General features: G+C 41.0%; 1 protein-coding gene across 4 annotated transcripts in view; it reads left to right on the top strand.

The window, feature by feature from the left end:
* The window catches only part of AIG1 (androgen induced 1), a 208,521-nt gene that overhangs the window by 163,817 nt on the left and 18,962 nt on the right, over positions 1-25,742 (top strand). For 2 of the 4 annotated variants that reach the window (XM_037034808.1, XM_037034809.1), the window contains exon 4: positions 3,672-3,787. The exons of the other annotated variants lie outside the window; for them this stretch is intronic. In XM_037034808.1, coding sequence (XP_036890703.1) covers positions 3,672-3,787 — 116 coding nt within the window. The remainder of the gene's footprint in view (positions 1-3,671; positions 3,788-25,742) is intronic. 4 annotated transcript variants of the gene reach the window in all.

The raw sequence follows: 25,742 nt of genomic DNA, 5'->3' as shown, positions 1-25,742 counted from the left end.
AGGGTGGTGGCCATCAACATCACAGCCAGCAGGCCAGGCAGTCCCAGTCTCCTTTCATGGTTCCAGAAAGCTCTGTGTAGATCGGCGCTACATCTATCAGGCAATGTTCACAACCCCTCCAAAGTGCTGTTTCCTGCCTGCTTGTTGGGTCTTCGCTTCTCTGCCTCTGTCTGGTTCCTGGAGGGCTTTGATGCCAGGGCAGAGGCAGAAGGCACCACTCAGTCTGGGCCTGTCTGTTCTGAATGATCAGGTTCACGGTCATTCTCAGAGCCTCCCAGTCACCTGTTACCTTTTTTGGAGACAGACCCAAGGGTCCGATCTGGGGTCCAGGGCAGAGGTGGCACCAAATCCCAACTCTTGCACTTCCGATGTAAGACTTGGACCCTGTTGGGGAGAACTTAGGTAACAGAGCAGGGGCGTCTGTTGCCAGAAGAACCCCATGCAAGATGGCCGAAGAAGTTGTGCCTTGGCCTCTTCTGAGCCTGAAGCTGAAAAAGCTGCCTCCGACCATCTTTAACTATCCTTGAACTCCTGAAAAGTTCTGACTTTAGGCCAGCTGATTTTATTGGGTATTATTATTCAGAAGGTTTATATATCACAGCGGGGAAAGACACATTTAGCAAAATACATTTTTTACAGTGAAGATTTTTGTTTATTTTGAGGCTAAACAAAAAAATAGATCTGGTCTCTTGAGAAGCAACATAAGCAATGTACAATCACATACTTCCACATGTTTATTGTGTCAAAGATCATTTAACTCATATCTTGTAAAGATATAATTCTAATGTAGAAAACAGAGTATGGGATTTGGAGACAGACAGAACTGGTCTTGAACCTTACCTCCAGACTTGCTAGCTCTATTATTTTGGGCAGGATTATTCCCTTTTCCAAGTAATTAGTACCTCATCTGCAGAATGGAGTTAATCATTCCCACTTAAGATGTTGTTTTGAAAAGTAAATAAATCATCTGCACAAATATTTATTGATCACCTCCAAGGTGCCAGGCTCTCGTCTAAGTACTACAAATACCACAGTGAGTAATACATGAGATTACCATTTGGGGACAGCTGATGGTCTTTCGTGGTTCTTGGGTCATTTAAGTGCAGTATTGCTGGGAATAGAAAAAATCTGGATTTCTTGTACCTGTACTTCTTAAACAATTATCCCTCTTGTTACTACAGAGTTTGCGGTATAACTCAGCTTCTAAAGGTTTCTTAGAGATTCAGCATGACCATCTTTAGAGTTACAGTTTTTCAAACTTATACAATTTTAGCTACCCGCAGGGCAACATTTATGTTTGCTATAAATATTTTGCATGAAATATTTTACTCTTTTTACTTTTGTTAAAATATACTATTTATTGGTAAACATAATTTGAATGATACATTTTTAGAGAGGGGGGTATGCATCCTTTAGTGCCTGCAAATTCCTGATGAATAGCAGTTGTTATCCTGATACAGAAAAAACCTTCTCCTGAGATTTCCCGCTAGCCAAACAGGCCCAGGCAAAGCTGGGCACAACAAGAACTTTTGTCATTCGTTTTGTCACTGGTGGAAGAAGGAGCTCCCTTTTAGTGGCAGTGGTGCCAGGGATGAAGTAATCTAGGAAGATGTGTATTTTTCAAAGGGATTCTCTGCCTGGCGTCATCGAAGTACCTGCTAACACTTCCAGGTAATGACATCTGATAATCAGCAACTATGCCAGGCAAAATAATGATAACTGGATGACTAAAAATATTTAGATGTTTTATTTGAATTTATATAACTTTATAGAAAAATAGATGAGTTTCTGATCCCTTTGGAATAATAGATGACAAGATAGAGTTGGGACATTATTTAGTAGTAACAAGTCAAAAATAATATTGTCATTCTATAACTCACACACAGGCCATTTGAGTCGGCATTATTTTCAGTGTAAACACTTTATTTGCGTGGATTTTTCTTCTATGTGAGATTTGATGAGACTTGGCCTTATTGCTAGCTGTATATTTGAATTTTACATGAATGCAGCATTGTAAAACTATTGTTGGCAGCTAAAATTGTTGGTGAAATTCCAAGCCAGTGTCATCTGAGGTGACTAGGTTATAGGGGAAAAGAAAACCAACAATAAAAAGTCTTTAAAATACATATTGTCTTTGAATTAACACACGTGTACATTTTGCATGGTTCCCTTTGGAGCTAATTACACTGTTTTAAAACAGTAATAGAGAAACAAAAAATAAAGAAATACAAAGCTACCCAACTGTAGACTCACCCACCTGACATTCTTGTGCTCTAATTACTAATATGTTGCTCTAATTACTAATATGTTGGCAGTGCAATCAGTTATCTAGAGAGGAGTACTTAAGGGAAAGAATTTCCGGCCTTAATGTTTCTTACAAAATCCTGTTGTTATTTTTTTTCTATGAGTATAAATAGTAAGTTCCTCCAAAAATGTTCATCTCGATCCCTACCATGTCTTTTCCTGGCAAGGCCTACCTGCAACCTGACTCCATTTTGCTACAATACTTATTAGAGTTTAAAAATGACATCATTCTATTTTCTGCTTTTTCCTTGAATATGCAAACAATAGAGCAAGACTAGAATGAAGATTCTTCCATAGCTGTTATGGGGTTACTAAATAGCATCAGTTTTTACTTCTGATGATTCTGTTCTTACTTCTGTCAGCTTCTCACTCTTGGGAAACTAACTCTGCAATAGTAGAAGGTAAATCAAGGTAAATCCAGTTTTACTAAGAAGCTCTTTGTCTTTGATATTTGCCCACCAAATTTCAGTACCAAGGCCCTTAACTTTCCTTTCCTCTTACCAAACTGTGGCCCAAACCCAGCCCCCTGAACTGAGTAAATAGAGTAACCACTGGATCTGAAAAACAAGTGGTAATATTCCACCCAGCTTTTTTACATTCTGTCTTCCAACATCAGACCCAACTCTACGCACGGCTGATACAGTTGGTACATTATTCCTGGAAACTATTTTGGCATCACTCCTAACTTGTTGCTGATACACACATAGGTTGGCATTATATATCAACATCCTTAAAATTTTTATTGCTTTTGACTATAAGAAAAAATGTAACATCCAGATATTTATAAAAAGACTTCTATAAAAATATTTACTATGATATCATGATATTTTTAATAAGTGAAAATTTGAAAATCTTTTACTATTTATTGTCCAAGAACAGAAATTTGTGAAATAAATTTTTGTACATCTGTAAGACGGAATTTTAAGCAGCTATGGTCAGGGTTGATACTCTTAGAGGGATTTTTAACATGGCATATCAAGAATTCTCATGCTACAATTTAAAACAAAATTCACGCTCAGTTTGATCTTAACTGTGTATAAACAATATGAATGGTGGTAGGGACATACACCAAAGTATTAACACTGGTTATTTTTATTCCTTTCTTGTGTTCCATTTTTCCTCTTATACATCTTTCTGTGTTATACAAATGCCTTTTTATAGACATAAATAAAATTTCAAAAATTAAGAAACAGAAGAAAAATACCAGTGGAGCAATACTTGCGTTCCCTGTTTTTATGTCCATACTCAGCTCTCTGATGTTTCGCTTCTGCTGGGGATTTATGCTATCTGTTCTCCGACTGGAGACAGAACAGCTACTGAGGGGCGATGATGAGAACCTGTGTCACCTGGTCTCTGTTCTTTTTCAGCACACAACGGTTTTGCCCTTTATATTGATTGAGATGAGGACATCGCACCACGTGTATCCCAGCAGGAGCAGTGGACTCACCGCCTCATGTATCTTCTTTGTTGCCTATATATCATGGTAAGGACAGTGCCTGCTGGGCTTTTGTGTTGTATTAGATTCAGCACTGTGAAATTTGGGCACATATTTCATTATGGATATAATCACTAACAGATTCACACTGCGTGCCTCATTTGGTCCAAGACCTGGGCTTTGTCTCATTTCCCCAGATGCTTATATTTTTAGAAAGTATATGCCAAACCTCACACAACAGGAATTTGTTGAACAATCCCATGTAAGCAGTGGTTCTTCCAAGGCTACATTTTTCAACTCTTTTTCAAACTAAATGTTTTTCTTGGACACCAGTTTTATTGCTTAAGGGCTTTTGTGCTTGGGATTTTTTGTTGTTGCTTTTGTTGGGGAGTGGGGGAGTTGCAGCAAATGCAAATAAGGATAGAAAAAATGACCTCTTAGAGAAGTGACTCTAAACTTCATAGGAAGCAAGGGAAAATGTACATTTCCCTGAGTCAGCTTAAAATCTATTCCAGAATTAGTTATTACATATTGTATCCACTTAATGGTTTTGGTTTTTAAAATTGGGGTAAACAAATCACAAGAAATCTCCAATTGATCTATTGGGCATAAGTAAGTCCCAAGTGGGAGACGCCAAATTTATTTGATAAGACTTTGCCTGATGAGTGTGTTGCACATTAATTGCAGTTCTTACCATGTTTTAATGTTTCAAAATTGTTTATCTTAAGAGAAAATTTCTTATGTCTCTTCATCATTCCAAGTCCTCTTTGATATATTAGCATACACAGGAGGGGTCTCCCCAGCCAATATTTCTGCCTCTCAGGATTCTCTTGTCCTGACTTCTGGGTCACCAGCCTTTCCTTTAAGCCTGAAGTACTGAATAATGTCCTTCCAAACCCATCAAACTCCTGGAGCTCTTTGGGAGGCCCAGTGTTCATGGAGGGTGTTGTTCCAGCCAGACCAGAAATATAAAATAAAGGTCAGTTCAGTACTTCACAAACTGTGTGTGAATGTACACATAATGCCCCAGATCTAAACAGAGAGGGGATCTGCTTCTAGGAAGTTATGCCCTATGACTACATCTAAGTGGACATCCAGGCCACAGACCTCAGAACAAATGTGCAGTATTGTGCCCTAGTTACCGTCTAGATCTGTTTTCCACCTAAAACGGTAAGTATTAACTTTGTCTGATAGAATAGGTCCAAAGGATCAGGGCTCATGGGTAAAGAGTTGTGAAGTTACATCTTAAGAATGAAAATGAATGTATGTACTCTGTACATATGAACTTGATGATCAAATGACTCGTGTCTTTCAGAGAGCCATGTGGGGGGGCTACACAATTATTCCAGAGATGCTGCAGTGTTCACAACATACCTGAAATTGCCTACAACATTTGTTTAAACATCAAATTTTACTCCTCCCTCCCCCAAATGCATTCTCATTGTTTTGCATTCATATTTGCTTACCTATGGGAAGGGAATTTCCTTACTCTGGGAACTCTGGGTGTATTTCCATGAATTCATTTATATGCCATCAAATTATCTGAATCTCGTAGAGCCCCAGAGGTTTCGAGCACCGTGCACTTTCAGATGGTTTTTCTCCCCCTGTGGGTACAATCAGTCCACATTCCAAAGAGACACGTGGGAAATACTGCACCACATCATCTTCATTAGAGACCCCAAGATCCCTCGTTAAAATGAAGCATTACTCATGCTCTTCATACCAAGTGAGGCTTGCCAGGTCTGCGTACTCCCTAAGCAAACCAGTGCTTGTCTGGACACGTATTTGCATTAAATAGCACGTTCTCTCAGACACATCTGAGAAAGCTTTCAGAATAGGCTTTTTGTTGTTGTTCCGTGTTAGGCATTTATAGCTATGCCAAGACCTAAAGGGTGTCCCTCACATCATCTCACATTATATAAATCCAGGGATTTTAATGGTTATCCAAAAGGTACTGGGTTTTGCTCTCTTTCAGACTATCTCAGGGCTGATAGACCCGCAGAAGTTTTGGTGTTATGAAATCGGTTGATAGCATGTAAGGGTCATGAGTAGACATTCCACAATCTCATGTCAGGTGGAAGAAAGCATTCCTCTTATCACACGCTAGTTATAAAGTAATTAGATCTCCCTCCCTAGTCCCTGTATGATTGAGCTGATCTATACCTCTGGGACTGCTGGCCAGGCTGGCCGTCTGCTTTGCTCTGATTCTAGCTTTCTCTCCATCTCTCAAGTCTCCCTCCCTGTCTGAAGCTGCTGTCTTCCTGGAGTTGGATAGCAAGCATTGAGAAAGCAAGGGATACCAGAACTTTCTATCACAGCCTAGAGCCCATTGCACTTCTCCCTCCGTGGCTCCATTTCCCAGCCCCTGCATCAGTCCCACTCAAGCTCTGTGTCTTGAAGTCGTCTCTGACTCCATTCATGGTCACTTCCAGCTCCTCTCACTTCTCTGCCCACTTACCCAGGGGCCTGGGGCACAAACATCTCCTTGTCCAGTTACGGGGGCTCCTTTCCTGCACACCTCCCTCCTTCATCGCTTCCCCACACACTTCTCTGCGCCTATTTGTGAGATTTCCCGAATAAATGGGATGATCCACATTGTCTTACGCAGGATACGACACAGGGGACCTCTTGGTTTCCAGTGCAACAGCACTTACAAGAAATTGTACTGGAGCCCACAACTTTGAGAGCCGCACCAGTGCTTTTCAAACGTTACTGAGTTCCCAAACAACCCTTCAAGATAGGGATTGCCCAGCCCATCTTACAGATAAGGAAACTACAACTTGGAGGGATTATATGACTTGCCCAAGGAAAAGCCACTAGTTTTTGTTGTTGTTGTTGTTGTTGTAGACAGAACTATAGTGCATGCATGTCCTGGTGTGTAGCTGCAGAGTCTATACAATTAACCACTCTCTCCACTGCCTCTTCGTGTGAAGAGCGACTCCATAGGTGAACGGATTAAGTGGGTTTTGAGTGCTGTTTCTATAGTGAAGCAATAAAACACCAGAACCAGCCAAGTCTAATAGTTAAGGCCACTTCCTGGACTTGAGTTCTGACTCCTCCACTTAACCTTTAGGGGCTTTAACCCATTTATACTCATTAGGTATAAAATAGGGACAAGGATAGTGTGTATCTCTCGGGACAGTGGTGAGGACTCAGTTACTTGTATGTAGAACACATAGAACAATGCCAACATACAGTAAGAAGTTTCCATATATGTTGTTATTTTTTTATATTTGCAGTTCTGAGAAACTCCTCAATGAGTAGTAGCAAGAGCACATAATGTTTTTTATGAAGCTTTTCAGAATTTTAGTTCCAATCACGTTAAACCCTTTCTCTTTCTTTTATTCATCCTCACTCACTCATACACTTTTCACTTTAAAAACCCAGACCCACCAAGATATGAAATATCACCTTTGTTCTTTTAAGTTTAAAAGGATCATCAGATAATCTTGAAGGGAAGCTGAGTAAAACAGAGAGCTTTAAGATCATGGGATGTTGACTGCTGTCACCCTAGTTGGCAAATTCTGCAAAGCAAGACACCCTCACTTCACCTGGTGGCCACTCTGTTCCTTAGCTGCGTCCCCACCCCACCCCCAGCAACTCATATCCTTGTCCTCCCACTGAAACTGCTGTTGCTTACTGCTCTGCTTTTCAGTCTGTAGGACATAGAAAGAGGAAACTACTCCAGGTAGGAAATTGACTGCCCCAAGGGTTCAACAGTGAGTCTCCAACCATCCCCTAACCATCACCCCTCCCCAGCAGTTCTCATCCAATCGGAGCCCACAGGAGGTCTCAGGGACCTTGCATAATACATAATACATGCAAACCACTAAATACACAGCATGGGCAGGAGTAAGGCAGCATTAGGGAAGAGGGGAAAAAGAGCCCCGGAACATTCTTCTTATGGATACATATTTCTTGCCATTGCAATGAACTTCTTTAAAACAAAGTACAGATTTCTGTTTTCTCAGGACCCTAATTTTTTTAACTTCCATATTCCAAATCTTATTACCCCAAATGTGTTCACTGTATAACTTCCCAACCCAGAAAATAAAACAAAATAAAATCAAGATAAAGTCATCTTTCTTTTGTGATTTAATTCCAAATTGTCCCAAATCAGAGTCCTGTCTCCCACTAAACTGGATTATCCCTCAGCTGGGCAATTGCAGATTTTTTTTTCATGTTGAAACTTTTCTGTATTTCCTCAAGTTTCTGCGGGAAACATCCATTATTTTAAAAACAGAAAGCAATTCTTAAAAATAGAAGTGTACACAAACTTAAAAGGCATGGAAAGAATTTTTGAGCCATGAATGAGTAAAATTTTTACCGTAAAATTTGTACCCTCTTTACTGTGAAAAATAAATTTTAGACCACATCAAAATCCTCCTTGTTTAATTGAATGCTTCTTTGCCAGTTAAATACTAGTTGGCCAACATGCAGTTTTTCTGTGACCAGCATGTGACCTTTTTCTCCATTCAACATGAGTGTTTCACTCCATCATAACAGTCTACCTGGATGACTTTTACATCTGTAATAGTGTGTGAAAGTTTTCCTGATTTCCAGTCATCAGAGAACTGGGACCACACTGCAAGAGTATGGTGATAAGTAGACATTCTGAAAAGGTATCTTTCTTGGAGCTTATAAGAGACAGCAGAGGACTCTGCTCCCTTACCCATCACGAAAGCCTTCCACACTTTTTGCCATGCCCACCTTCCCCACTTTCCTTCCTCAGCCTGGCTGAGGAGGAGAGAGAGGGTCTTTGCAGTCCTGAGTCTTGTGTCTAGGGAAGCTGTTGGAGAAGGAAGTGTCCCCCATACTCACAAAAGCCCATTGTAAAAGGCTCCAAGAGAGTCCCTGGTAAATATCAGGGGTGAGACAGGATGCAACTTGGGAAGCAGATTTGCTCTTCTTCGTCGTTCCTCCTACAGAGCATTAGAGGGTGTGGCAAAGTGGAGAGAGGGGCAACTGTAGGGCAGCCTATATCCCATCATATGTGGCAATGACGGGCGTTTCTTATAGATCTGGTTTGATATTTGGGGGATATCACTGGGCTTGAGCTGTCTTGATGATGACCCGTTCAGGAAGGACAGTCCCTGGGCAAGGGTTTCCCGGCAGCAAGAAACTGTGGCATGCGCTGCCGTGAGCAAGAGCTGGAAGTGTTTGAATAGGTCAAGATGGAGAAACCCTTCAGAGACCCTTACGCACCTCACACATATGTGCCCCATACAAAAGGGAGCATCTCAGCATTTATCAGTGGGAGGTTGGTATTAACCAGACAAAGTTGGCTGACTACTTGTTCAACTACAGGCAGTGATGTCAGGAATTGTTCATCCTTCTCCCATTTCCACTCCCAGAACAACAGGGAAGAGACATCTCAGAACCAGGATATGTCCTCCCTTTCTTTTTCTTCTTTTAATTTATCTTTAGAGGAGAAGAGAGGGAAAGAAATATCAATGTATGGTTGCCTCTTGTGCATTCCCTGCTGGGAACTGGCCTGCAACCCAGGCATGTGCCCTGACTGGGTATCGAACCGCAATCCTTTGGTGCACAAGCCCACGCTCAATCCACTGAGCTACACCAGCCAGGGCATGACCTCCCTTTCTACCCCAAGATACTGGAGAGAGAGGGGCACAATGAAAGTGCAGAGCCCCCTTCCACTGAAGGCTCCAGCAATATCCTGGTTGGTTCAAGGAAAGCAGAAGGCCAGTGTGTTTGGAGCAGAGTGAGGGGAAGAGTGAACAGAGATGCCTGGCTTGGGGAGACCATCTTGTAGGGCCTCATGGGCCATTGTAAGGATTTAAATCAGCATGAAATTGAGAGTCTTTGGAAGGTATTGCACACTACGTTGATGTGATCTGAGATGTTTTAAAGTATCACTTTGATTTCTGTGTTGAGAATGGATTGGGAGCAAGGATGGAGCAGGAGGACAGTTAAGAGGCTATAGAAGTGACCCTGGTGGGAGATGACATGGCTTGGACCACAGTGGTAGAAATAGCAGTGGGAGAAGCAGAAGGGTCCTGGATATAGTTTGAAGATAGAGTCAGCAGGATTTCCTGTTCGATTTGGGCCAAATCCAAATCAAACTCCAGACTCGGTCCCTTTCCCACCTTTTGAACTTGCTGTGTGGTAGGTAGAATAATGGTGCACAAAGGTGTCTGCATCCCAACCCTTTGTGAATGTCACCTCCCATGACAGAAGGGACTTTGCAAATGGGATGACATTGAAGATCTTGAGATTAGCCTGGATTATCCAGGTGGGCCCAGTCTAATCATGTAGTTCTTAAAAGGGGAGCCCCTTTCCCAGAGGTGGTTAGAAAGGGACGGAAGCATGAGGGACCAGTCAGAGATGTGACATAAAAAGGACTCACACAGCCGTTGCGAACTTGGAAGGTGGAGGAAGGAGACCGCGGGCTAAGGAATCGTGGCTGCCTCTAGCAGCGAGGGAAGGCAGGGAAACAGATTCTCCGATGGAGCCTCCAGAAAGGAACACAGTACCCCCCCCCAACATCTTAATTTTAGCCCCTGAAACCTGTGTTGGACTTCTGACCTACAGATACATTTGTGTTGTTCTAAGCCACAAAGTGTGTGTTAATATGTTACAGCAACAATAGATAAGTCACTTATTCTCCCTCTGTCTCGGTTTCCCCTTCCGAAAAAGAGGGTGGTGATACTTAGAACCAGAAACTGGGTATAAAATGCCTGCCATGTAGTTGGCATTGTACTGAAGAGTGTGTAGTAGCCACTGTTGTTGTTCTGTGTATGTGTTAAGAATACTCAGCCATAAGGTAGCCCAAACTCAGCCCCTTTCTGCGTGTTTCCTCACTCGTTAACCAGGTACGCCTACTGTGGGAGGTTGAGGTCCAGACCCCAGCCATCAGGCAGTCCTTGCTCAGATCCCCTCTTCCTAGGGGTTCTGAGCAAATTCCTTAACCTCTCTTTGCCCCATGTTTACCACCTTCAAAATGAGAGATAATGCCTGCCGCGTAGAACTGGTGTGAGGACTAATGAGCTTATGGGGAACTCAGGAAAAAATAGCAATTTCCTTTTTCTTAGGCAATAAAAATCCCAAATGTCTGAGGAGTCTTTATGAGAAATACTCATGGCTTTTTCTCTCTCTTCCCCAGCACCCTTATTTTTCTTTTATCTTCTCTTCTTCCTATGAATTTGGGTCCTGCTTTGTGGGGTTTGTGTCCTTTTACAACCAATGCTAAAGAGCTTTCTGAAATTTTCTTATGGTTCGTATATTCAGTTCTTTCCTGAGCTCTGCTTTTCCCCTGACAACTGGGAATGTCCTTGCTTTCCCATTATTCTAATCTATTTATTTTTACAACCATTTTGTTGAGTGTGAGTTACTGTTCTCATTTTCTAAGGAGGCAACATCTATCTAGACAATTTAGGGATTGCAGCCTGGAGTGTGGCTTGCACTAGCTACCTCAGAATGTCCCTCTGTTGATTAAATCAACGTTTTTAGAACTTCATATGGATAGAAAAGGATTACTGTGCACATACCTGATCTCAGTTTTCAGTATGTATTATTCTGAGTTTCACCTTCTCCTACACCCAGACATTCTGGGAGAACATGAAGAACTAGAATTCCCCATGTGCTATTAAACAGGACCTTTGAGTCATTTTATGTGTGGTCTTGATCCTTTCCGTGCTCCCCAACATCCTCACCCCACATCCATACCAACACCACTGCTGCTTTCCCTGTTGTCTTCTGGAATCACCAATTTGAAGCCACTTGGGTCCTTGATGTTACTCGGAACTTTCACTTCGTACGTCTCCAGCCAGCTCTACCTGTTCCTCTTCACCTCCCTCTCCCCAGACTCTCAGTAGATGTCCTTGTTATTTATTTCACAGAGAATATTAAAGGCTTCGAGTAACGTTTTTGGTTTCTTCCTGCACCCACCACTCTTGGCTTCTGGTGACAGTAGGGGGAGAATTTCTACCCCTTCCATCAGGTAGCACTTCCCTCTGTACTCTGTCTCCATCCCCTCCCAGCCCTTCATCCGTCCATCACCACTTCATTCTCCTGTAACGTCAGTCTCACTGCGAGATCCTTCCCATCAATATTTGAACACACTCCAGTCCTAGTCTCCGCCTTAAAAATAATTACTCCTCTGGAACCATCCTCACTGCCTTTTACATACGGCTACAGCGCTTCCTTCCTGCTCACAGCCAAGTTTCTCCAAAGATTTGTGTCCACTGTCTCTACCCCCAGTTACATGCTTAAGAGACAGGACAGTGTGGCCATCAGGAAAAGAGATTCATGAGCTAGACTGGGTGGGCCTGCGTTCTGCTTCTGCAGTCCGACTTTGGGCAAGTCACTTTACCTCTCTGTGCCTTTGTTTCCTCTCCTCTGGAATGGTATGGTAAGAGTACGACTTCAGAAGCTTATTGTGATGACTAAAGTAATACTAATCTTTAGTATATATGAAGCACGTAGAACAGTCTAAGCATAGAGTGAGTGCTCTGTTAACATTGTCATTCACCCATTCCAGGGTGGCTTAAGCTTCATTATTTTAGCAAAACCTTTGCTGATCTCACAAGTGACTTCTGTTTTGCTAAATTTGTTGAATATTTTGTAGACCTCTTCTCAATGGACATGTTAGCAGTTATATCATTCTGAAACAACCCCCTGCCTGAATCTTTCTCTTCCAACTTAGATGACATAACGGTCTCCCTGTTTTTCTCACAGTTCTCAAAATCCCTCTCCGCATCATTTGCTGGCTCTTCCCTCTCTACCCAAACCTCAGTGTTGGAGCTTTTATAGCTCTGCCCTGGGTCGTCTTCTTTTTATTTATTATTTTTTTAATTTTATTGTGGTAAGAATACTTAACTTGAGATCCACCCTCTTAACCTAGGTCTTCTTCTACTACCTACTCTCCCGTGTCAACCCATTCACTCCGTATTTCCAACCACCTCCCTCGCAGATCTCCAGCTCAGAGCTCTCTCCCAAAATCTGCTCACAAGACTCTCACACTTAGCAACTGCGAACCAAACTCACGTGGTACCTGCTTTCCCAATCACACCCTCAAACTGTATCCCTTGGCATTGCCAGCCACCCAGTTCTTCATGCCAGAAATCTATGATGCATCCTCAGCCCATCTTTCTCAGACCTACATACAGTTACTCACTAATCTCTGGCTCTTATACCACCAAAGTACTTTAGAAGTCTAACACGTATCTCCTCTACTGCCAACACCATGGTCCCAGCTGTAGCTATTTGTCTCCTGAACCACTGAACAGAACTGGCATTCTCCCGTCACCACACCTGTCTATCCACAGGGCCTTGGGTGATCTTTTAAAAACACCTATGATCATGCCACTCCCTTGCTCAGACTATGGATGCCTTTCCATTGCTTCTAAGGATAAAGTCCAATATTCCTGTACATAGTGTTTGGGGCCCTGTATTACCTGAGCTTGCTGACCTCTCTACCTTCATCTTCTTCCTCTTCCAATTTATTCACTACTTCCAGCCCTAGTGACCTTCTGTTTGATTGTCAAGAGCAATATGTTCCTTCCAACTTCAAAGCTTGCACATTGTCCACACCACTACTCAACCCTCTCTCCCTCCCAGTCCTGTCTCCCACAATTGTTAACTCACCCTTCAAATCTCAGCCATGTATCTTTTTCTCAGGGAGGCCTTCTCTCGTTCCCAAGACTTGGAACTAGCTTCACTCTACTCCCCCATTCATGTCTACTGAGGGAGTTAAAAAATAAAAAACTGTTGTTTTTATGTTATTATTTGGTTAATTGCTTTCAAAGTCTACCACCCAGATTCCCTTCCCTCACTATCTAGAGCAAGAAAATGAGCATTTGAAATGATCTTAAAGAAAATAAAGAGAGCATCTTTGTCTAGTGTTTTCTAAGGGTTAATGCAAGCACATGTTCTTCAGACTTCACATCAATCAACATGTCAGAGAAAATATTCTTAATACAGAATGCTTAATAAGAGAAGTTGTGACAGTATGTGAGTTTTAAATGCAAGCAGATGAAGTAGAAAAAATTTAAATTATATGTTTTATATACTTAGGAATTATATATACCTTCCTCTTGGCTCAACTAAAGCCATATGAAGTGTTTATAATGCTTCTACCATCTATTTCTCATATTGAATTTTAACTTTATTTTCTCTTCTCTCACCTGCTTGATTCATTCAAATTGCCCACTGAACCTGATAGACTTGTAGGAGGAACCTCACAGACGCATTCCTTGTCAAAGTGCCATCCTGTATGGAAGATGACCCAGTTTGGGCAATAGAAACATGTCAAGTAGAGGAAATCCATTTGTTAGCCAAATTGTAGCCTCCTCATTTTCCTGAGCAAGGTTCCAAGTTGTCTTTGAGAGTGTGAGAGCAGTTTGAAGGCTCGGAACATACTCTCTGGTGGCTAATGGGAGGGATTATGTGACCATCTCTAAAGTGGCCGGAGTCCTGCCCCATCTCTGGGAGAGGGTTCCCACAGCCTGCAAGAGCTGGGAGGGACAGCGTGCCTTCCCAGTGCCCAGCAGGGCTGCAATCGTGGGAGGTGCAAAATAAAAACTGGTTGAAAATAAACAATTTAAATGAGGAAACATCTGCTCCAGATTGGATCCTCCAAGAGTCAAAAGAAATTTGCAGTTGAAAAGACGTTTTGTTTGAGATAAGATGGAAATGGGAGGACAAATGTGGTCTAAAATATGCATGCAAAACTTTGACTTTATCCATTTAAGTAGACCTATTTCTCTAATAATTTCCCAAATAAGAGAAGCACCTAGCTTAGTTATTATTAACATAGCATTTTGAGACTCCCATAATCTGAAAGATCTGCATTCATGTTGATGCAGGGGAAAGTTTATCAACTCTCTCAAAGAAGTGTTATTTGAACCTCTACCAGTTGTCAGGCGTTGTGCTAGGGGTAAGGGGTAAACAATGTGTGGTGCTTCTGCTCTGCTCTCAAGTAGCTGACAGTTTATTAAAGGATAAGAGAAATAAAAAAGCACTGATCATACTGTTGATAAGAGTTATGGAAAATAGGAGAAATAGAGATACACACTGCCTAACTCAGACATACAGGGCTATGAAAGGCTTGTTGGAAGTGACATGGAAGCTGGCCCTTGGAGAGCAACTAAGATTAGCTACATGAAGGCTGTGTTAGAATGTTGCAGACAGAGAAAAAAGATGGTGTGGGGGCAAGAGGGAGAAAAATCACAGGCAGTCAAAGAAGTTTAATGCCCCTGAAACCATCGACATTTTGCCTTTCTCTAATCACTACAATCGAAATTCTGTCTCTACTCTCCCCACCAAAGCTGCTTTATTTTACCCTTCCACAATGTCCTACTTTGAACAAGTTTTCTGTTCCTTTGTTTGTTTCGTTAGTTGATTGACTTGCCCATTTCCCATGATGCCTGGCTCTGTCTGGTGGCTTCTCCTCAGCCTCCTTAGCAGGCCCCATCCATCCCATTCCCTAAGGCTCAAATCTTCTTAACGAACTTGCTTGCACTGCTTCCCCACCCCAGGTTCCACCTGTTTGCTAGAGTTTGTTTTATAATGCAAATCCAGTCGTGTCAATCCCTTTACTTAAAATTCTTCAATAGTGCGGTCTTTTTTCCCACTTTGGATTTTGTCTGTTTTTTTTTTCTTTTTTGGTAGCACTTTTATTTTGCTTTATAGCAATGACGTACCTTTGGGGCTATGATACTCTCACATGACAGTAGAAAAATGGGGTATGTAAGTCATCCTTAAAAGCTGAGAATTACGTACAAAATCTTATGTAAAGTAAAACGATGCATAAATTTACAGGTACAAATACAAATCATTATGTGACTATAACAAGTGATGTAGCCCCATGATATCTTGCTGAGAAAACATTGAATGAGAAAAAAAAATGGAGTCTGAAGGCCCGGGATTAGCTGTTTGCTAGCTCTGTGGGAAACTGCAAGAAAGAAGTGACCGTTCATTTATAAAGTCATGCAGCCTCTAGAGACATTCAGAAATTGTCATTAGTACTTTGTTCAGATCTGATCGGATGCTAGAGGAGTGAACAGCTCACTAGAAATTCAGCTAAAGAGCCATCACATTAGGCCAAGTCCCTTCCGTAAGCACAGAACCCAGTCTCCCTTTGTCACACAATTGCCCACCTGACTATATTAAACTGTAAATCAAGAATTTTATAAAGTGTATTATAAAAATGGTTACCTTGATTACAATGTGAAATAATGCTCCTTGCCTGTCTCTCAGACAAGGGCAGTTGTCTTTTCTAAAAAGGATGCTCCGGGTGAAAGAGTCTAACATAATATGTGTGCCTGTGCCAGGGTAAACTTGTACTTGTGAACTAACTTGTCCGGAAAGTGCTGTGTATCTGCCAGCAGTCCATTTAAAGGTGTTTGCAGTGGCCATCAGACAGGCCAAACGTATCAGTGTCCTCTTACTAAGTCACATTTGCTGGAACATAAAGAGAGTAGAAATACACCATACTTGCACTCAAAGGAGTGACCATCTCAATTTCATTGTGGTTGGTTCCAGAGCTGTGACATCTTCTTGTTTTAAAGTCAGTAACACCAGCATACCTGGTAATACCAAGAGACCAGATGGTGCGTGTTGCCCTGGCATATAGGTCCTTTGCAATATAAGCCTCACATCTTATGGCTGAATTGGAAGTGTGCTCATGAATGCCATGATTTCATGCCTGCAAAGGATGGCTAGAAAGAGCTTCTGGACCTAAAATCCTCTTTCAGAGAACCTCAACTGACCTGGGGACCTCTGTTCACTTCTCCCAGGAGCACAGTTAGCAACGATAGCTCCTGATTGACATCTGTGATAGGGCAGCGGCACTTCTCCTTGACATTGTGTGCAATTTCCTTCTCAGCTATAATAGTGAAGCTGTAACATTTTTTTTCTCACAATCTTTAGCGATGCCAAATCTCAGCTAGCTGAGTCCAGAAATAAAGTTACATGGAGCAGGTATAAGCATTGTGGATAGGCATTGTGTAGGTGACACCGTAACTCAAGTCTCTGTACATAGCCATGTGTGACAATAGGCACACAGGAACAGAATGGCCAGAATAGCAGCCTGTATAACTGGGCTACTGAAGGTTTCAAACAGGATCTGCAGCAAGAGGCCTAGAGGTTCAAAGGAGCTTCCCTGGGAGAACATGGTGCTTCTCAGGAGCAACAGGAATCACAGCAGGAGGTGTGATGTCTGACTCCCCACCTCACCCAGTAGGAATCTCATCGCACTGGTAGCATGGCAGATACCTCTTTTGTTGCGGGTTCACCATCCACATGGTTCTCCTTCTGCCCCATACATACCATGACTTCAGTTATCTCAACCAATGAATAAACAGGGGCAACCAGGCACCATATGGTCCTCCACAGAGACACCTCTGTTCATGCCTGAGCAACATTGAGGGAAAGCACAGTGATTCCTGCTTCTTCTCAATACTTGCATTTGCTGCACACACAGAGGTGGAGAAGAACTGGGAATGAAGCAGCGATGGCATCTGGAGAGGCTTTTATTGCTGAAATCCCGAGGTGGTCTCAGAGGCTGCATATGACCTCGCCCCTGCCTACCTGAGCCATCTCACCTCCTGAACCATGTTCCTTCTTGCTTCTTGACACTCACATACGTTCTCCCCTCGATCCCCAACCTAACCCCTTGTGGTTGTTGCTGTATGCCCGCCTCTTGCTAGAAGGCGAGGCCCCCAAATTTATTCAACACAGAGATGAAGTAAGTAAGGGAAGGCTGTAAGCAAATGTTAATGTAAGGTTTGGTGACCACAAGCTGAGTAGGTGGTTATCTTTTGGTTTCTATTTTCTTCATGATATCAGGTAATCTAAATGCAAGGAGGAAGGTGGTTGGCTTGGAAGGGATTGTTTATTTGTTTTGTTTTTTCAGAAGAAGTATATAATAAACCCCTATTACCTGTCACCAAACTTCAACAGTTGTCAATAACATGTTGCCAAACTTATTTCATCTACACCTCTATGTCACTGGCTTTCTATAGATATAATTCATACACCATAGAATCCATCCTTTTAAATGTACAATCCAATGGATTTTAGAATAGCCACAAAATTTTGCAACCACCGCTACTGTTCCAGAACACTACTATAGCCCCCCCAAAAATCTTTATATACTTTACACAGTTTCTCCCTATTTCCCCTTCCCCACGGCCCCTGGCACTAACTACTCTACTTTCTATTTAAATTTCTTACTCTGAGCATTTCATATAAATGGAATTCTGAAATGAGTAATTTTTTGTGTGTCTGACTTCCTTCACTTACCATGAGGTTTTCAAGGTTCATTCATGTTGTAGGATGTATTAGCACTTCATTATCTTTTATGGCCAAATAATATTCCATTGTATGAATATACCGCATTGTGATTATCCAGTCATCAACTGATGGTCATTCTTCAGGTTGTTTCGACTCTTTTTGGCTAAAGATGAATGTATATCATTATGAAGAATCCACACAGCTAAAGGGAGAAAGAGCTAATGGGAACAAGGAGGAATCTGGGCGACAGAGAAGGCCTGGTTGAACATGAGACCACACAGTAATGCTGCACAGTCATGTCACGTCATGGCACACAAAACCCATTGAAGTTGGCTCTGCTTCTTCCTCAGAACGCCACTCAAACTTCTTATGGTTCCAGGAACCTGCCTTTATCTTGTCTTTCTTACAGTGTTTTTCTCTCTGTGGGGACCATTGTCTTCCAGGCCTCATCCCCACTCGAAGTCTATCTTGAGCCTCAGATCAGTTGTCGCTTCCTCCAGAAAACCATCCCTGGACACCCCGGATTGGTGCTAGGTGCCCCTTACAAGTATGTCCATGCATCCCTTCATCTCCTCATCACAGCTCATACAACACTGCTTGGAAACTTCACCTCTCCACCTCCACCTGGCTGTAAGCATGTGGGCATGAATTACTGCTATTATCAGTGCCCGAGGCTGCCTGGTGCATACGTAACTGGGGCTTCGTAAAGTTGGAGGAATGGCAGAAAGGAAGGAAGGAAGGGAGGCAGGAGGAAGTGTGCACTCCAAACCACAAATCCATGAGGTTCAAAGATGCTAAGAACGAGGGCATGATAGTAATGTGGATTTCATTCCAACGCAACAGTGATTGTGATTCCTCAGAGATGAATTTTCACAACTTTAAAAATAAGTGAGAGCTGGAGTGATTAAAGTTAGTCAAAACGTATTTATTTTTATTTTTGAACATGCTCACCATCAAAGTTGAAAATAAATTTCTCAGACATATTCACTTACTAATTCTCCCATCTTCTTTCTTTGTCTACATTTGGTGTTCCATTCTTCAGTGAAGGCTTCTAAAACAAAACTGAAAAGTGGCAAGAGGCTATTCACTCAGGGGGGCACAGGTAGAGAAGAATAGGATACTAGCCAGGATTTCAAATATAACCTAGTATAAGACATACCATTTTAATTGACAGTGGAAAGTGGTTTCCCCCGACCCATTACCATTGATTTTTTTAATTCAATTTTAATTTATTTGTGTTAATTCTATTAAAAATTGTGCCTATGCATTTTCTCCAAAGTGATTAAATTATGGAAAATCAGGATTTTAATATTATTGAGTTAATAGGGATATCCCCTTAACTTGACCAAATAAATTTTTCTTTAAAATATCCAGCTATAGAAAATGCAGCTACATTAAAAAATGTATGCACCAAGCCTTTGAATGAATTTTCTTTGAGGGAGGCACTGTATAAATGAAGAAATATTTGACACATGCTAATTAAGTGAGTTTGAGCTATTGAAATATAGCAGGCTATGATCCAACTTTTTAGTTTGCTTTTAATAACTTATTTCTAAATGTATGCATCTTCCAACTAACTATGTAACTTGTTTTTACAAGAGACACATAAAGGGAGATGGTCTTAAATTGACTCTTGCTTTGTAATCCAAAATATAACTTATTGCAAGTTCCCCTGTGCTTATCTAATAATGAGGTTGGACAAGAAGAATGCTGCCTCGAGTTGTGATGTTCAAGGCATTCATTAAAGTTAATCATCAGTGCGCTTGCATAGAAGCTTTATGCCTAACGTTGATCGGCCCTTTGTTGTGTGGGGTTTGCTTGCATTCAAGTACCAAGGAGCTCACCACAAAGACCATTAGGTAAGTTTCCATGGCAGCAGTTCTTCCTTTGTTATTCCCATTGGGAACATAGACAGTACGGAAATGCTCACCGTGTCACTGCTTAATGAAAAGAAATTGAATATTGGTAATGCAGGACAGTCGAAGGTGGTCTTTGGGTGCAACACTGAGGGCGGCCATGCTGGCTAGTCAGGTTTTCTTTCAAGCAGCTTCCCACCCAGTGAGACTAGTGTCCCTTTGATCTTATCACATTATGACCTTCGGTGGTCTTAGTTATTGCTCTAGGGACAAATGGAACTAAATGGTGAACAGAATTATTTTATTAGTGCTGAACCTTACAAAAGACAGGTTTCTGTTCGTATACTACTAAGACTGGTATAAAACTATGGAAGGGAGAAAAATCAACTTTTCAAGATATGAGGATAATAGCAAGGAAAGACAATAGCTTTGGGTTTTGGTTATGTTCATGTATGTGTTCATTTTTCCTAGTGACTCAGCACCTGGATTTGCTCATTGTCTTTGTTGTCTCAAATAAATGCATTCCACTAAGTGTCACATCCCCATGGTTGTGAGCCCCATGTTTGAGCCCCCTAGCAGCACAGGGGAGCTTTATTCTGTAGCCTGTCTGGTTCTAACAGGGGTCACCAGAGAAGTCAACTGGTGTTCACTCATTCAAATAAACAGAACAATTTATTTACAAAGGCTTAGCATCTGTTCTTCTATTCAGTCACACCAAAACATTGTTTCTGCCACTTAGGAGAGAGTAAAAACTGTAACTTAACTCTTGATTTAATTTACTTTTCTCTTTCCCGCGGGCTAGGAGATCTGAAAACATTTATGAACTGGGAGAATTTTAGTGCTTCAGTTTTAGCTACTTAAATTTATTAAATTTCCCCAGGGCATGTACAACTTTCCCTTGTAGTGTTAGTCTTCGTTACATACCTTCATGCATTAGAAGTATGTAAAATTTCTGCCATATATTACACATACTTCAAAATACTTTTAAAAGAAATCTTCAGTGAGATGGAGAGCATAAATTAATAAGGAATTAGATATGAATTTGGCCAGTGAGGCAGAAATGGAAAGGACCCAGGACTGAGATGGAAGATTTAAACTGAATCAAGGGTTTAAGATTTCAAGCTTGAAGTGGTTGGGAAGCAACATTCACCTTTTAGGTGGAGTGGATGATGGGGGAATGTGGGCTTTTCCAACGGACAGACAAAAGTGAGATCAGGACAAGGATCGAAATTCCAGATCAGCAGGACTAGAAACCAGGGCAGGGGGGCAGCAGGGTGGGATACTCATGAAGGGTATGGGATAGAGTGGAGAACTGTGAGTGGGAAGGAGTAGAGACAGAGCTCCAAAGACAGCCTGATAGGATCCTGCACTACTTCCAGAAACCTAACAGCAGACCAGACTTTGTTCCAGAAGAAGGAAGGCCTTCAAATGTTTCTGCAGTGTGCAGAGCACTGCTGATTTCCCATTTTAAAAATCAGTAATACACAACATTTTGCCTCTGTTCAATGGATATAAAATGTAAAATATTACTCTGCATTTTGAATGCAGCCTCCAGTGATGAGGTGGAAATACTCTCTGCTTATTATTCTAAACCATCTATATTATGGACTTACCTTTATTCACTGCTTTATTTTTACTCCAGGTATATACAGCACTCACTGTATATTGACTCTGCTAGCTGACAGAGACTCAAAGATGAGTGAAACCAATGGTGAAAAACCAAGCAAAGCTCTTGTGTTTCTAGCAAGGAGAGAGCAGAAGCAACCATTTTGAAATACAACCAGAGTATTCTCAACAATGAAAAGGGGAAAGACTTTACCAGAGGCTTATAAACCCAAAGAAAGGGCAATTACCCAATTCTAACCCCCTCTAGCTTTCTTTTCTCACAGACCAGGAGCACAAGTCCATTAGAGCACTAAGATTGAACCACATGATTATAAAACACATCGCCACCCCACACTAACCACCACTTAACAGGGCCCCAGTATAACAGTGGATTACAACTGACAGCTACAAGACATAAACTCTATTTAACAAAGAGTTTTGAGTTCGGAGGGAAACTCAAGATAAAGGGAAGAGAAAAGCAAGGACATTAAAGGAAATTGAAGCTTCTGGCACCCATGGCTATAGAAAACACTAAACACAGCCCAAGTCCTAGTCAGAGCGACACTAAAGTCCTGTTTACTTCTATTTCTAGTGCCGGAGACATCAGGCCTGATTTTCAAAAAAATTACAAGGTATGACAATAGTAAAAAACAAAGCAAAAGTCTGAAGAGACAAAGCAAGCATCAGAACCAGATATGGCACAGATTTTGAAATTATTAGACAAGGCATTTAGAATAACTATGACTTATATGTTAACAGTTCTTGTGGTAAAAGTAGACAACATGTAAAAACAGGAGATTTACAATCAGAGAGTTAGAAACTTTAGGAATGAATTAAAAAGAAAGGCTACAAATCAAAACACTAACAAAAGTAAAGAACACCTTTTGTGGGTTTACCAGGACACAGGACACAGGCAAGGACCAAATCAATGAGCTTGACAATATTCAATAGAAATTTCTCAAACTGAACTGCAAAAGAAAAAAAAGAATGACAAAAATGGAACAGGATATTCAAGAACTGTGGAGCAAGATTAAAAGGTGTAACATACACAAAATTGGAACACCAGAAGAGAGAATAGAGCAGAAGAAATACTTGTAGTAGTAATGGCTAAGAATATTCCAGAACTGATGACACGAAACCACAGATCCAGATTCAGGAAGCTCAGGGATTACAAAGCAGGATAAGCACCAAAAAAAGTACAAATGCCATGTTCAAGCTCAAAAGACCAAAGACAATGTCTTGAAAGAAGCTAGGATGAGGATCAGGGTAGGGGAGCACTATTTACTTTTAGAAGAATGAGGATAGGATTAATAGCATACTTTTCATCAGAAACTACTGTAAACAAGAAGAAAGTGGAGTAAAATACTTTAAAATGTTGAAATAAAAAGACCATCAACCTAGAATTCACTGTACCCTACAAAATTATCTTTCAAAAATGAAGGAGAAATAAAGATCTTAGACAAAAACTGAGGGAATTCATTGCCTGCAGACCGATCCTAGACATGTTAAAAGATGTTTTTCAGGAAGAAAATCATACAGGTTAGAAACTTGGATCTACATAAAGAAAGGAAGAATGTGCAAAAAGGAATAAGTAAAGGCAAAATATAAGCTTTAATTTCTTTATTCTTAATTAATCTATTAGTAAAGTGTTGTTCACATTACAGCAGTAACAATGTGCTGGGTAGTTATAGTATGTGAAGAAGTGAAATGAATGAAAAGGTTATAAGGGATGGAAAGGAAGAATTGAGAATAGCTTGTTATTAGGTATCAGAACTATCTAGGGATCAATATTTGGAAGTGTATTTAGATTTGTTGTAAATTTATATTGCAACTATAGGGAAACACTAGAGAAAAATTGCAAAAAGAAGTATAACCGATATTTTAAGAGAGAAAATAAAATGGAAGCATGTAAAACAACTAAAACCAAAAATATATAAAAGAGGGAAAAGAAAACACAAACAAGTATAATATAAAAATACAGAGTAGTTATTAACCCAACTAAATCAGTAATCACTTTAAATGTGAATTATCTCATCATAGCAATTGTCACAGTAGATTTAAAAAGCAATACCCAAATATGTGTTGCATACAAGAACTCCACTTTAAATATAAAGATATAGATAAGCTAAGAGTGAAAGGATGGAGAGAGATATAACACACTAACACTAATCAAAACGGAGCTGGTGCAGCCAGATTTATTGCAAACAATGCACATGTCAGAACCATAACATTGTAGAAAACTGAATGCTTTCTCTTTAAGATTGGGAATAAGGCAAGAGTGTCCACTCTCACCGCTCCTATTTAACATTGTCTAGGAAGTCCTAGCTAGTGCAATTAGACAAGAAAATAAAGTAAAAAGTACATATAGAGTAAGAGAAAAGAATAAAACTATCTTTGTTCATAGATGACATGTAGACAACCCCCCAAATTTTACGAAAACACTCCTGGAATTAAGTAGTCACTGGATACAAGGTTAGTATGCAAAAATCAATTGCTTTGATATATATTAGCAATGAATAATTGGTATATGTAATTGAAAACAATACCGTTTAAAATAACACCAAAAAAGGAAATACTTAGATATAAATCTAACAAAATATGTACAAGATTTATATGCAAAAACTATAAAACTGACAAAGGAAATAAATAACATGTAAATAGGAGGATACACAGTCTCCGTTCATGGACTGTTACGGTGGTAATTCTTACCAGCTTGATGCATGGATTCCACACAAGCCTAATTAAAATCTTGGCAAATTATTCTGTGGGCATTGACGAACTCATTCTAACATTTGTGTGTGAAGGCCGAAGACCCGAAATAGGCAGCTCAGCATTGAAAAAGAAAGAGAAAATTGGAGAACTGATACTACCTGACTTCAAGACTTTCTGTAAAGCTCCACAAGACACTGTGGTCTTAACAAGAGAATAAACACAAACGTCACTGGGACTGAATAGAGAGCCCAGAAATAGATTCATATAAATATAGTCAACTGATATTTCACTAAGGAGGAAAGAGACTTTCCTGCAGAAAGGGTATCTTTTCATCAGATGGTGCTGAAACACACCTTACACCTTTCACAAAAGTTAATTCAAAATACATCATAAACCTAAATGAAAAGCTCGATACTATACACTTCCAGGAGAAAACACAAGGAATACAAGTTTGGCAGAGCTTTTAGATACAACACAAGAAGCATAAAGAAAAAAGTACTGAAAACCAAGCTAGGCCTCCAAAATGTGTTATAAATGTACTAGGTCAATAAAAGATAGGGAGAAATGAGAGGAGAGGTTATAAGAGGGCTGAACTAGCATATTTCATATTAGGAAGTCTTATGATTAACATCAAAATTGATGACTCAAGAAACATCAATATATGGCTATTTTTAAGAAATATGGGTATAAAATCTAGAAGAAACAGCTGAAATTGTTGAAGGTGGCCTCCTCTGGGGAGCAGGGCAAGCCTTGGGAAGGAGACCAAGAGCTGCAGGTGGGTGGGGCAGGGAGTTCCTGCTTTTTTTAACGAGCTTTCTAGAACTTTTTGATGGTTTAATTCTGATTTAGAAAGTTGAAGTAAAGTTGAAAAAATGAACACTAACACTCAACTTGAAAAAATAATAATCCACTCTACCCCTCCTCCATTGCCCGAGTCAGGGCATAAGCCTGAGGTGTCGTCTAACGCCTGAATCACTCCTGTTCGACAAGGACGTCTGTCGCAAGGTGGGGACAGCATCTGTTTCATACCCTGCTGCAGTCCCAGGTCGGGCACATGCTAGGCACCAATATACACTGGGCGAGTGAAAACGTCATTCCACAAAATTGGAGCATCCCATCAGCCGTGCAAGCAGCACACACAGGAGGGTGGCGACAAGTAATACAGACATGGCTTCACTATCATTTGACACTGAGCACTGCCACAAAGCAGGAGCGCAAGAAATGTCTGGAAAGCTTGCTGGCCATTAAAGGAGGTTGGCGATTAGAGAGAGAAAGATGGGTAGTCCAAAAAAGGTCGCAGGATCGAGGAAGATGGAACCGTGGCAGGGGTCACCAGAATGGTGTTTGTCACGCTGAGAAGAAGAACCTGCTAGGAGGAGAAGCACACGGTGTGCTAAACACTGCAGCCCATGTCTGCAGAATATGGAAACATTCTGATGATTTTCTGTCGTGGCATTTAGGACGTTCCTCCTCTCTTTCCAGAGCTAGCAGTTTGAGCGCATGGGTTTCTCATGACCAAAGCCAGTCCTGATGACCATTTGGGCCGTGAGTCCCTCACTGACTGCTCTCATGTT

Source organism: Sturnira hondurensis, unplaced genomic scaffold (assembly GCF_014824575.4).
Source record: "Sturnira hondurensis isolate 20B ecotype Veracruz unplaced genomic scaffold, ASM1482457v3 Scaffold0022201, whole genome shotgun sequence".
In the NCBI taxonomy this organism is placed as follows: Eukaryota; Metazoa; Chordata; class Mammalia; order Chiroptera; family Phyllostomidae; genus Sturnira; species Sturnira hondurensis.
Note: the sequence above shows the minus strand (reverse complement) of the source record. Positions and strands in the feature narration are given on the sequence as shown.